Source organism: Echeneis naucrates, chromosome 11 (genome assembly GCF_900963305.1).
Source record: "Echeneis naucrates chromosome 11, fEcheNa1.1, whole genome shotgun sequence".
Taxonomy (NCBI): domain Eukaryota; kingdom Metazoa; phylum Chordata; class Actinopteri; order Carangiformes; family Echeneidae; genus Echeneis; species Echeneis naucrates.
In genome coordinates this window covers 7,133,309-7,147,228 of record NC_042521.1, presented here as the reverse complement: position 1 = coordinate 7,147,228, position 13,920 = coordinate 7,133,309, and the positions used below count along the sequence as shown (strand labels likewise).

Genomic DNA, 13,920 nt, shown 5'->3' with positions numbered 1-13,920 from the left:
GCCATATGTACTATCTTATGGCAGGTTTGTACATTGTATTTTCTTCACAGTTCAGTGTAGTTGTATACAGTAAGATATGAGAATGTAAATGAAAAACTTGAAGTATTTTTGCTCACTTGCAGAGAACAAATACTACCGTATGTGCTTCCTTTGTTTTGATGCTTTATCCCCTTGTATGTTCCATCCAAGGTCAGTTTCACTAAAAGCAGGATACCAGATGTATCCTGAGATTTGAATGTTTGTTTAGAAAAGCATAAAATATAAGTTCATCGAATCTCTTTGCAAGAAAATGAAAGATGTGAGTCATGCTTTAAACTCCGGTGATATTCCTGTCACAGGGTGACGGACAGATAGAGGAGGAATTGTGCTTCAGTGTTGTTTCGTCATGGGTTGAAAAAGGGCAGGGGTGCCACGAGAATAGATAAGGACATTAATAGATCTGGATATCTTCAAAAATTCTATGAGTTAAATGTGCTGTGCTTTATTTATCTTCACAGATGCTCTAAACAGCCTCCAAAGGGAACAGAAATTATCGAAGCAGGTGGCAATCTAAATCAGGCAATGAAAACTTTTCAGTCCAGATAAGGAGATAGGAGATAAAGGAGGGAACGGTGGGGTCTTGATAAAAATGGACATGTATTCAAGCATTTTTTTTTTTTCATTCGCCTCATGAGCCTTGCAGAAAGGATATTCCTCCCTTGTAGCTCTCTTGTTGGCAAAAGCAGAAAGTTCCAGAAAAATCTGAAGTAAATGAATAAAATAAAGCCCAGCTGTCCTTTCTGAGCCCATCATTCCCCCAGGGAGCTCAGAGGAGAGAAAGCCCCCTTAAAACATGCTGACTCGTAATGTTTGTTCAGGTAACTCTTGAGTGCGAATGTCTTGTTACAGCGTTTACACTTGTAGTGTTTGAAGGCTGAGTGCGTCTGCATGTGAGCACGTAGGTTTGATCGGTCAGCAAAGGCTTTCCCACAGTGCGCGCATCCAAACGGTTTCTCGCCGGTGTGCGAGCGCATGTGGCCCTGCAGCAGCCAGGGCCGGCTGAAAGCTTTGCCACACACGTCGCACTTGTGCTTGAGGTCATGGGTCAGTAGGTGCATTGCCATCGCCGGCATCGAGACGTACACTTTCCCACACGTGGGGCACTTCTTGGCCATCTTGCTGTCTATGCTCCTGTGCGTCTGCTTGTGCCGACTCAGGTTTGAGGACGTGGCGTAGGTTTTACCGCACTCACTACAGGTGTGCCTCTGGGCGGCTCCTCTGGGGTTTCCTGTGGTTTTCCTCCGCGATCGTCCATCCATGATGAAAAACGCATCCACTGAGTAGCCCTCGCTGACAGCTGTATCCCCATTGATGTATCCCCCAGCTGATGATGAGACCTCGGACCGCGGGCTGTCCGGCTGGTCTGAATCGCCATGGATGTCACCATGGATACCGCTGTAGGTATTATTGATGTGGCCATAGATGATTGACGAGTGGCTTGGGGAGGGGACTTTAGAGATGACAGATGAGTCACTTCCAACCACGTCATCATACGGATTTGGACTCAGATAATCACTGACATAGCCTGAAGAGACAGAGGAAGAGGTTAATCATTTGGCCTTGGTGAATTGATTGGAAATTAGAAACCGATTGCTTTGGAAATCTTTACAGGCACGCTACATGAGTACTACAAAAGCACTACAAAATCTTGAAAGGTAAATCCATTTGTTCTTCACTTCCTTTGACATTGGAGTATTAATATTGATGAGAAAGAAAACCAAGACCTAAATCCTAGAGCTGCTCTTTTTCCACTATGCCACTATGTCAAATTTTACAGCTTATCACCTTCACTACACAGGATACAGCTTGAAACCAGATATCAAAATATTTTGAGAGCTTAGTTTAGAGTAGTTTGTTGTTGTTGAAAATAGTTACTTCAAAAAAAAAAAAAAAGCTTGTAATTAGTTGGCATATTGGGCTTTACCTCTGTCGATGAAGTGTTAAAGTTTTACCACAAGAAAAGATAAACTTATATTGTATCATAACAGTAACACAAATAAGAAATAGTTTTGACAAAATGATGACACACCAAACGGACACAAGTAAGAAACTACAAGAGGGCTGCCTTTTATAACTGTCCCCTGTGTCCTGGAAACTTACTATTATTACTATTATTATTATTGTTATTACTATTCTATCATATAATGAATCTTTCATGTAGTTGTAAAAACGCAGGCCACATTTGCCGAAGTTCATTCATTATTAATGGAGCCCCTTCGAATATTGTCTCCAAATAATATTGCTGATTAAAGCCTGGTGTCTCCGGATCACATTAATAAGACATTAACAACTGACTGACTTTTGCTTTCCCGTGCGTTCATCTGAGACACAAGTCTCACACTGCGAGATGTGTCTAAGGCACAACCATTTTCGGAAACAATATATAGGAGAAGGAGTTGTGGTATTTATAGTGGTAGTAAAGTGCTTCTATGTTTTTGCTAGCAAGAAGGAGAGAGTTTCTCTTGAGTGGGAAATCTTTATCGTTGATCGAGGGCTCAGTGTGCACACTTTCTCCCCATGAGCTGCACCTTTCCTGACGGGTCTACAGCTTCACTCAGTGACACTCAAACAGGATCAAACTTCAACTGTTGTTCACAGAGCATCTCTATTACAACAGCTGGAGTCCGGTTTCTCAAGGGCACCCTGACACAATTACACGTAACAGTGTAACTTCCCGAGACTCTCTCCTGAGATAAACAGTAGGTGTGATTGCCAGAGACTCACATATTCCTAAGCAATTTGCATTTCTGTACATAGCTCCTAGACGAATCTGATTTATTTTCATGTTACAATGTCAGCTGCTTCATTATTTCTATTATTGGGTTCGACTCTCAACAGACTGGAGTCTAACAGAGACACGGAAAGACTGGTAGCTAATACCCCACAGCCATGACGCCTGTAGATCTATGCCGATCAATAGCTCTCCATTTCAATTAGCACTCTGTGAGCATTTAGACACAGGCAGCAGAGGAGATACTATTGCTGGTAATATAATTTCATGATGCAGTTCTCAGAAAAGCTTAGAAGTTGGTCGATTAATATGATGAGGACACAAGACAGAGACAGAAGGGGAAAGACAGCAGAGGCACTTTGAGGTGAGAGACGAGAAAGAAAAGAAAGAAAGTAAGAGAAGGAAGCAACATGTTATACCCAGTATGGTGATTGTGGTAGGGTGGTTTGTCAAAACTGTTTACAGCTGTCATGGTAATTTAACATTTTGAATTAAACTAAGAAGTGCCAGTAAGACAGAAAATGGAGGGTTGAGGTAAGAGAGAGGTGGGGAGACAGAGAAAATCACGAATCATGCATATTCAATCATTGCACTCTGGAACAAAGTACTATCCTTGTTGATGCATGTGCCTGAATATGTCTGTCGTATCTTATAGATCCTTAATACTCGTTTTTTTTTTTAAAGATGACAAAGGTTTTGTCTCACTAGCAGCGCTGAAAAACAGACTGGTAACTTTTACTTATGTTTCCCTGCTGCAGTATAGACATTCAAAGTGATGGCCAAAAACCCCACAAGTGCTTTTACTTCTCTCTCTCACTGAATCTTGGGCTCGCTGTCCCAAAAATGGCTGTTATATATAAACAGGACAGATATCTCAATATTTATGAGGTATATTTTATGGAAAAATGTTTTAAATATTTGATTTCAATCTCGTTCTCTTAGGCTTGCCTCTGTGGTGTAACTGCAGTGCACATTCCATCATATTTACTGCTCTGCTTTATTGCTCAGTGAAAATATAACGTTGGACTGTCCAAAGTTTTGGAAATATCATTGTTTCTATATACAGTCAAGTATATATTACAGTAATCCAGTTGCTTTGGCCTGTGCAAGTGAAAGGCCTCGTCCTCCTGTTGGAGGAGGTACAATCTGAAACCATTTCACAATAATAAGAGATCAGTGTAAACCTTCTATCGTTTTATAATTTTACTCTCTCCCTTTACTTGGTGGTTGATATATTTGTTTGTTCTGTTGTGAAGGTATGACCAGACACAGTTCTGCATATGTAAGTGAGCGACAATAACAAAGAAATGAAAACAACCTTTCAGCATTATAAATGTTATAGTGTATCGCTGAATTCTCTCACAGACTTTCTTTTAATGATCCTCGCCAATTAAACGGATCCATCGCCAGATATGCTCTTAAAAAAAAAAAAAGAAAAAGAAGGAGTGTTGTGAACTGTAATTGCTGTGCTTCTCAGCATCTGTGTACTGTCTCTCTTTGTCTAGATGTCTCCCCCCGACTGTCTCCTTCTCTGTCTCGCTGTGTCAACTCTCTCTCTCATTTCAAAGTACTTTAACAGCATTAGAGCTGATCGCTGTTCTAAATGCTTATTAAAGATTAAAATACTCTGCCAAACCAGAGCCATCCCTCTTTTATGTGTCTTTTAAATGCAGAGAATTATAAACAGAAAAAAAAAAAATGAAAAGAAAATGAGAGCTCTGCTTCTCTCAGAAAGAAAAGCTGCAAGCTACAATTTAATTTTTGATCCAAACCAGCAGTAACTGACACACACTTGTGTGCTTTGGACACTTGTAGGTCACTGACTGCTTCCTCTCTATGTGTGTGTGTGTGTCTGTGTGTGTGTGTGTGTGTATAATACTGTGCACTCAGCCGTGCAAGCTGCCTGGGAAATGTGTTGAGTTGACAGAAACACAGCAGCGTGTATGTTCACATACGTTTGTGCGTGCGTGTGTGCATGTGCGTGTGCATGTTTTTGTGTGTGTGTGTGTGTGTGAGCAACAAGCTGCAGTTTCCTCAGTCAAACTCGTTATATTTATAACAAGGGATAGCAGTCTCACTCTTTACATGCTTGCTGCACTGCTGCTGCACTGCTGCTGCACTGCTGCTGCTGCTGCTGCTGCTGCTGCGCTGTGTGTTTTCAGTTCACTCAGTCATCAAAACACCTGGGATCTCTTCCTCTCACATTTGACCTTGGTACAATGTGAAAACCACCAGGCTGCACTAACACTGTAACACAATTCTCGGTGTGCTCTGACAGCCACAGTTTTCCTTGAGCTCTTTAGAGCTGCATTTATCACTTTTTGAGAGAAACAAGCTGACAGGCAGACATGTTCACAGGCTCAGTTTCATGGCCGAAATAATCACAGACAAGTTCATATTTATACTCCTTTCACACAAACTGCAGAAGTAAGCTGCTGGAGATGTGTGTTGGCCCCCAAACGGCTCCCATTGCCGAGGTTTTCAGACCAGTTTCACTCCTAACACCACCAAAACAGCAGACAGCAACCTTTATTCGTAAATATCAGACTATCACCCAGTGCTCAGAAACTCCAGTTTGGAATTTAATGAATGTTTGAAAATGCTCACTGAACATTTGACCCAATATTGTCCATTCTTACTAACTGTATTATGTTTTGCCTCCATCCAGGATTATATGGTGCGTGGGAACCATTTACCGTTTCTCACACCTGCTGGAAAGAACCTGATTTGAATAAAATACTGGACAGAAGACCAAGTGAGAATCCCACTGTAAGTACCCTGGTGACATATTAACAGCATAATTATTTGTTATTGTGTTTTGTGTTTTGGCTGTTAGGCTCCATGGTGCTCATTAACTGTTTTGTTATTTTCCTGAAGGAAAAAAATTGGCTTCCTCTCGTATTAACTTGTTACAGTCATCAACTATGCTGGGTTGAATATGCGCTAACATATAATGTTTGTCTAAATATTGTGACAGTACAAGTCAAATCGCAAAGATAAGTACTCATAGCAAGTAACGGAGTGTTATTTGGTGTTTTATGAGTTGTTTCTGGACTGGCATCATGTCAATGCCACACACAGCATTCAATCAGCAAACCAATGGTCTGAGGAACCACTGAGTCATCAAGAATTTTCTCTCTGATGTGGTAGATTTAAGAAAGGCCCCTTTCCTCTGACATCTGACCTAGCAGTGGAGAAGATCAATATGTATCACACATTAATCATATCATGTTACTGAACTACATTTGTGTCTGTGATCGTGCAGAGAAAATTGGCTTCTTTGTATTAGCGGTAACTAAAACTGAGTCTTTTCTCATTTCCTTTCATCTGTCCTATCTGTTTCTTCACATTAAAGCAGTTTCATATTTAAAAATATGCAGAAAGAATGTCAAAGGTTGGATTGTGACCAGAGTTTGACCCTGTAATTCCTATTTCCTCCTCCCGTTATGCTTTAAATCTGAGGATCCAGGGAAAATACCCTGGGTGGTGATGTATGGCACACATCGTGTGTGCGCTGGAGGGCATATGTTCATGTGTGCGTGTTGGCTGTTGCTGGGAGCGTGACTAACCTTTGTCATGGTGGTGAAATCGAAGACTGAGCTCCTCTCTTCGGCTGTGACCGTATGAGCTCTCCAGCTCCGCAGCCGAAAAGTCATCCAGCTTGACTTTCTTCACCAAGAAGGACCGAGGCATGATGGAACAGTGGTTACTCCTACACTCATACAATAAACACGCACGTCTTATCTTTCTTTCCTAGCCCTCTCCAAACTTCACCAAAAGCTATGAGAAACACTTGATGGCCTGACTCAATTGTAATGTGGTCCCCTGTTTCAACTACTACAGGTGCATTTGTTTCCTTCCATAAGACAGCCTCCAAAGTGCAGATGAGACATGGCTTTAAAGATCAAACTAACCAAGCGCTCCACACGTGCTCCTGTCTTTTTAGCATACCCAATGTTAACGTCTTCTAATGTTTGTCAAATACAGACTACATGCATGTGTGACTGTTTGATGCCAGGATGACAAAAAAGGTATTTTCATTCCTATAACTCGGCGCTGGAAGACCTGTGGAGCTCTGAAAAATAAAAAGTAAAATAAACCAGTTCCTATATGGCTATTGTCCTGGCAACACTTGGGGTGGGAAATCCAGCTGGGTGTTTATTTGCTTCTTTTATTCTCTTTTTCAACATAGAAAAGAAAGAAAGAAAGAAAAAAGCTTTGTTTCTGTTGTTGTTGTTGTTTTTTTTTTTTCTCCTTGGTCTTCAGGACCGGACAGCTCCCAGAATCCAGCAGCTGGCTTGCGCGTGTCCGGGCTCGAGGGGTTCAGGACCGGACAGCTCCCCTCGTCTCGAGACGCTGTAGCGTCCACCGCGCGCCGCCGCCGTTCCGCTCGGCCGCGAGGAGCGAGAGAGAAAGAGGAAGGCGGAGGAGCCGCTCAGCTTCCTGCCGGTTCAGACCTGGCCCGACTCCGAGCGGAGCGCTCTCCGGTGGAAATTCCCATGCAGGTGAGTCAAGTCCATCCGAAACACCGACGTGTCCACAACAAACCGGCAGAAAGACGCTGATAGTGAGTCGGTCGGTTAGTGATCAGAGAGAGATGAAGGTTAAATATACACATATGTGTGTATATATATATGTGTATATATATCAATTTTAAATAAAGGGCAGAAGCCAGGGACGTCTGGAGAAACACTTCAGCTTCTCTTTGGAAGCAAAACGTCCTCACAGTTCCTCCGAAATATTGCTCAAAGTGTTAAAATTAATAATAATAAAAACTGCAGTTGGAAGACCAGAGCAGCTCATATCCTCACTAACTCTCTCTCTCTCTCTCTCTCTCTCTCTCTCTCTCTCTCTCTCTCTCCTCCTCTACTCTGCGCGTGCGGAGCTGCGGCTCTCTCTGATGCACGAGATCAGCTGTTGCGGCTTTATAGGCCGCTCGGAAAGAGAGAGCGAGAGGGAGAGAGAGAGAGAGAGAGACAGAGAGAGGGAGAGAGAGAGAGGGGGAGAGGGAGGGGGGGAGAGGGGGAGAGGGAGAGAGGGGGGGGGGAGACAGACAGAGAGAGGGAGAGAGAGAGAGGGGGGAGAGGGAGAGGGAGAGAGGGAGAGAGAGAGAGAGAGAGAGAGAGGGAGGGAGAGAGAGATGAAAGTGCTTAATTTTATTCGTCAGAGGAAAAAACAGCTTCTCGTCTGGTGGGACCAGCAGAGCCGCTCTGTGATGGCCGGGGAGGGATTTATTGATGCAGTTTAAAGGGCTCGCTCACGTTGATTTTTATTACAGTGAGAAGAAAAGCTAGAATTGCTTGCTTTGGTTCCGATCAGAGCCCATTTGCGGAGCTCCATAACTCCACTTGCTGCAACCGTAGATCACATTAGACAGTAAACAATCGAAGAAAAAAAAAAGGAAATAAAATACAGCCAGTTTATTGGCATCTATGTTGGCTATACAACTCGTTGTCAGGGCTCAACACTGTTGCAGTAAATAATCAGAAACCTTGTTTATATAATCATATTCAAGCAAACTGCCACTCCATTAGTTCATTGACAGTAGGACAAATCATATTGAAATGAGAACAGGACAAAGTCTGGTGTGTGGGATATCAGACCTAAAGTAAAAACAGAGTGAATGTGTAGTGGAAAATATTGATCCAAAGATGTGACATTTTTTAAAGCACAACTGCATCTGGTCCTCTCAGTCATTTTCCCGACCCACATTCCCAATGACAACACAACCTCCAAGAAGATGCAGATCAGTCTGTTTGTGTCATAATTATCAACATGAAAGCAAAGATGCAGCATGAACTGTTGCTTTAGTGGAAATATTCACCGTCCCATCTCATGAGTCTCATCTCTCTGAAGGACTGAGAACCATCAAACCAACCACTGAAAACCAACTTCTTGTGGCACTGAGTACAGGTCAATGCTTTTACACTGGAGTTGACCAATTGAGATTCCTTTATGCAAATCGGACTCCTCCAGGGCCAATCATATCCTCTGTGTATGAATCCACACTTCGCATCAACCAATGAGTTTAGTGAATGTGTTTTTGCTGAATGGTCTCTTTTAGGGCCATAGAGGCGCAGAGAGAAGTGGCATGGTGCAGGGTGATGATGCATTGTTTTGGTGTTTACACACTCAAATAGACTTTTCCCCTCCAGCCAGCAGACAACAGCACACACAAATTCACCCACATACACACTTGTGCAAAGTCCCTACCCCCATTCACAGACATATGGGAGGCAGGATGATGGTGTGTGATGTAAGTCAGTGACGTGTGCATTTACGTAAGATCTATTCAGCAAGGTCCTTGTAGTTAACCTATTTTTATAGTTCATTGATAAATATTGAGAGAGAGGAAGGATGTCTGTGTGAGTGCTTTTTAACTCCTATGTTTGTGTATGTGCATATGCAGCAAAGTGCATTACAGAGCATCATCAGTATCTGACTCGTCGGCTGCTATCTTAGCATTCTTGCTTTATTTGTCTCTTGATGCGCTGTGTTGAAGGGGTTTGTTGTTTACTCTGAGATGGGCTGCATATACAAAGATTTACAGTAGGTGTCTGCACGTGTGGTCTGGGGCGCTGAGAAGACCCCAGAATAAAGAGAATTTTCAAACTTTGATTTTTCGTTAAACCTGCCATATTTCAAACCAGAGATGCACTCAGCTCTCAGTCCCACTTTGTGGTGTTTTTAAATTGCGTGTGCTGTTTTCACCAAATCTTGAAGCAGCTAGCAGACTCAACACCACATACACTTAAATAAGCTGTTGGAGAGAGGAGGTGTATAAATGGATCAACAAAACAGAAGTGATTTTTAACATAGGAAACCACTCTCTATCAACTTTCTTAAGTTATGATGTGATACCGTTTCATGTTCTGTCTTTTCTGTGAGATTGCTCTTTTGTGCCCCCTGAAGGTGAGAAAATGATCTCATGCTACTTCATGATGTAAGGTTTGATGTTTGGGATTTCAATTTAGATATATTGTTGTGTGCTTTAAAAGGCCAAAGAATGAGTTTGAAAATGTTGGAATAAAAAGATCTCATCCTGCTAATTTTACATCCATCTTTTATGCAGTCTATGGTGTTAACTACTATGCATAAAGACTGTAATTAAAACCTTTTCAGCTCATTTTATGGTCTGTTTAGTTTATCGGCTGCCGAGACAGAGACAAATCCAAAAGAAATAACAGCAATGGGAAGATATTTGTCTGTGGGAAACGAGTATGAGTCTTGAATTGACTGCGTTTCTGTGTTGATCAATGGCACACCAGGTAATACCATTTCTGTTTCAATGATAGCGAAATCGTCCACTCCTTGTTATTTTTCCTGCTACCCTCTGAGTGCAGCTATACTGCTGAGCTCAGCAAAAATACATCTGTATGTGCGTGTCTGCGTGTATATGTGTGCTTATGTCTGTGTGGAGGCTGTGTGGACATGTGGAGACTGGAGGCTCATTAGCATAATAATAGACTTGGATGCATGTAGACAGCCAGGCGGTGTGTTAGCATGTGTGTGTGTGTGTGTGTGTGTGAGCATGTGCTTATTTGACTCCTGTCAGGGAAAAAGGCTCCTTGTTGACTTTTCATTCCTCTTTTAAAGAGCCATTTAAATGACAGGGTTTAAATAAAACACCATTCAAATAGAAGGGCTCTACATATAAAGTAATATCCAGATGAAAGGGTTTGTAAACAAAAACTGACAGAGAGCGATATGGAGTAGGAAGGGAGGAGGAGAGAAAACAGAAGGAAGGCAGAAGACAGAGAAAAGCAAATAGAGGGAGTGAAACAGAAAAATAAATGGACAAAATAGAGGACAAAAGGAAGGTCAGGTGGGGTTTAAATGTAAAGAAAGGCGGTAGACAGTAACATCAGTACTATACTCCAAATGTACTTCCTAGAAGCACTTTAAGATCACCCTCCACAAGTCTGATTACATTGTTTGGTCTTCCAAAACTGTACTGTGAAAGAGTTTTGGTTTGGCTCAGGCACAAAAACAGCTTGATAAGCTTCAGAGAAAGTTTATGGCCATGGTTAAAGGGCAAAGGCAATCAGGAGGCAAACAATGTATCCCATGCCAAAATCACACACCTTCGTTGACACAATGAGATGCCACATCCACAGCTGAAAGGATTTTTTTTTTGGTATTATAACAAGATCGTGCCACAGGACTCAGTAAGGTAGAAGCAAAGTGTTTGTTAAATTACCCAACAATCTTCTGACAGAGGAGGTGCACACAGCTGCTTGTTTTCATTCCTGAATAACAGACAATTTGACAATCACACCAGCAGCCAGGTTGTCTCTCTGCACGTCTCTCTGGGTGTGGCAAAACCTTTCACAGTGAGAGCAGAAGTAGTGATACTGGTAGTCAAGTTTTTTTTTTTTTGCACAATAAGACTTGAGTATCCTTTTAGGAAACAGTTGACTCTTTCTGTGTTATTACAGTTGATGGATGTCTTTTCTAATATAACATTAACTCTTTAATATGTGAGCAAAGTGTATGAGCAAAGGTTGAAGATTAATTATTGATTTTCTTATTGGACCTGCTTGTCTTTTTTAAAAAAAAAGATTCTCTTAAAAAATTATTATATTAATAATAATTATAAGTGCTCTGCTGCTCAAAACTCAAAATCTTTTGTTTTCCTTTACAGGTTTTGCTTTAAGGGGTCATAAGTGGAAAGCATTAGAAATCACTGCATTCAGTGTAACATAATGCATCATGAACTTTAGAGACCAGCAGAGAAAATGCAATATTATCAAGTTAAGAAGACCAGAGCACAGCTGGCCATAATAGAACAAAACTAAGGAAAGACAATATCACCAGTAAACCCATCATGTCCATGTCATTAAGATACATATATGACCCTGCATGTGTGCTATGAATATGTATGTTGTATGTATAAGATGTGACCCTGGACATTAATATGTATTGGGTGGTAATGAGGCGAATGGGCAGATCAGATGGGTCCTTTTTAACTGGTCACATGTGGCTCATTAGGACCGGGCCACACAAAGCACCTGATACCCTCAAGACAACTACTGCACCCCAAGAATAATTTTTCGTAATTTCTGTTTTACTAGGCAGGACATAGTGAGACCAGAGAGGTGAGAGGCATGTAGTAACTCACTAAAGTCACTGAAAGAATTGAACAGAGTTAGAGTGCTGAAATGAAACAGCAGCGGCCTGTATCAATCGACTAAGGAGTGTCGACTCTGACGCGCAGAAGAGGCCATCACACATCATCATCTTGAGTTTAAGGTGGCCACAAACAGGGAACATCTTGACGCCTAATAAAGGGCAATATTACCTTCAAGTGTTGGTGGACTACATATTATAATCATGCGTGCAATCATTTGCTGAACTTTAATGAGCACAAGCAGAATACAGAAGTTTATTGGCTCGAGAGCAGCAGGACAGACAGTTCAGTCTGTGTTAACTAGTCACACATGTCCCATTGCATTGATTGGAATTCGAACAGCTGATACTCATGTGGGCAATATGGAGGTTATAGTTATATCACTGTGACACTACCCAGTGTCACTGTGCACCAAATAACTAACTATGTGACCTCTGACCAAACTTTACAACTGGTTGACAATTCACTTTAATCTTGATAATGAAATATTCAATTATATTATGTACATGCTTGTCCGGACAACCATTGGTCCTGAATCTGTAATCTGAGGTCCTTCGGATGGTCAGGCACATGGAGGACCAGGTAGGCAGTCAGGCTGACACATAGAACAGACAGAAACAACTAATACCAAAGACTCCAGACAAATGATGATACATTAACCATTTTCAACACAACTCTGGCACATTGACACTGGAAATGCAAGAGTTATAGCAAGTACAATGATATTCCCTGAACATTTTCTAATGTGGAACCAAGCCCATGTCATCACCTAAGAGCTAACCCGGGCTTATTGCTTAAAAGCGCCATGAAATTTCAGTTTCAACAGAACCAATAATATTGTAATCTTCCCACTTAGGACAATCAAACACTATTCCAGTCCTTACATGAATCTATGTGCGCCTCTTCCTTGATTGTGCACGGACTGATATTAAACTGTGAACACATTTGTCATAATGAAACCCCAGTACTCCTTGAATCCCTAAAACTTGTTGGCGCTCGCTCTGTAGTCTTCACCACAAGGACAGAAATCTGTGGGCTTCGGTCCTGCTTACAAACACCAACAATGGTTTAACTTGTTGGGAAGGGTTTGACCTCAAGACCTCTTTTAGATGCACATGGACTGATGGCTCAGACATTGTCACTCGGGAAAAGCCTTCTGAGGTTCTGCAGCAGTGCAACACTACTGTCTTCTTCAGTCTAGATTTTAAAACACGGCAATAAATGGAGGTAAAGCTTATTTCACTGTCAAGGTAAAGAATGAACAGCAGCAAATTAAATCACTCAAAGCTGTATGAAAGTTTTCTAACAGCAGGAAGGATTCATTGCGTTCATCTGTTCATTTTTTTAATGATTTAAGTCTTTGCACTATATAAGGTAACTCTTTTTATTGGATTTTGTGTGCCTTGGCTCTCTGCAGTTTCATTCCATCTCTTTACCCTGAATTGAATTTGCTTGGACACCTTCTGATATAGCTGATATATTCTTCTCCCAATATGATATGAATTGTTAACCAATAATTTTTCCAGTTAATTTGGTAACATTTTAACCTGTGAGAAACCTCATACTGATTGGCTGGGTAAAGTAAAATGTATATTGAAGTACGGTTACTGTATTTTTTAATGTTTGATTTCTTCCTGTTTCAAGGTGACATCAAATTTTATTTTACAGGACACTTTTCATTTTTTCACATTTCACATTTCACATCTTTATTTAGTAGTGCGTGTTTATTATTCCATCCAGTGTGTGAAAATAATTTTTACAAACTGTAGATGAGGGAAACACATGAGCACAGACAGACAGATAGATAGACAAGTTTATGAGTCATTAATTCAAACGCAGACAGCTTATTAACCCGTCTGTGTTCACAGCTGCCTCACACCTGATACCTTCAATGGCCCCTAGACACCTTTAACAGCTTGATTGTGTGTGTGTGTGTGTGTGTAGGGGCATGGTTTTGTAGTTAGATAAAACAATAAGAAATGCTTTTACTGTCTCCCTCCTGATTCCCTCGCATATAGCG

At 41.4% G+C, this 13,920-nt stretch overlaps 1 protein-coding gene across 1 annotated transcript; it reads right to left on the bottom strand.

Moving 5' to 3' along the window:
- Positions 1 to 788: 788 nt before the first annotated feature.
- LOC115051306 (transcriptional repressor scratch 1-like) lies at positions 789 to 6,463 on the bottom strand. The gene is made up of 2 exons (XM_029514672.1): positions 6,340 to 6,463; positions 789 to 1,564 (listed from the first exon to the last, which is right to left on the bottom strand). Exons 1-2 carry the CDS (start codon positions 6,461 to 6,463, stop codon positions 789 to 791), a joined length of 900 nt encoding a protein of 299 aa, XP_029370532.1.
- Between the last annotated feature and the right edge of the window lie 7,457 nt (positions 6,464 to 13,920).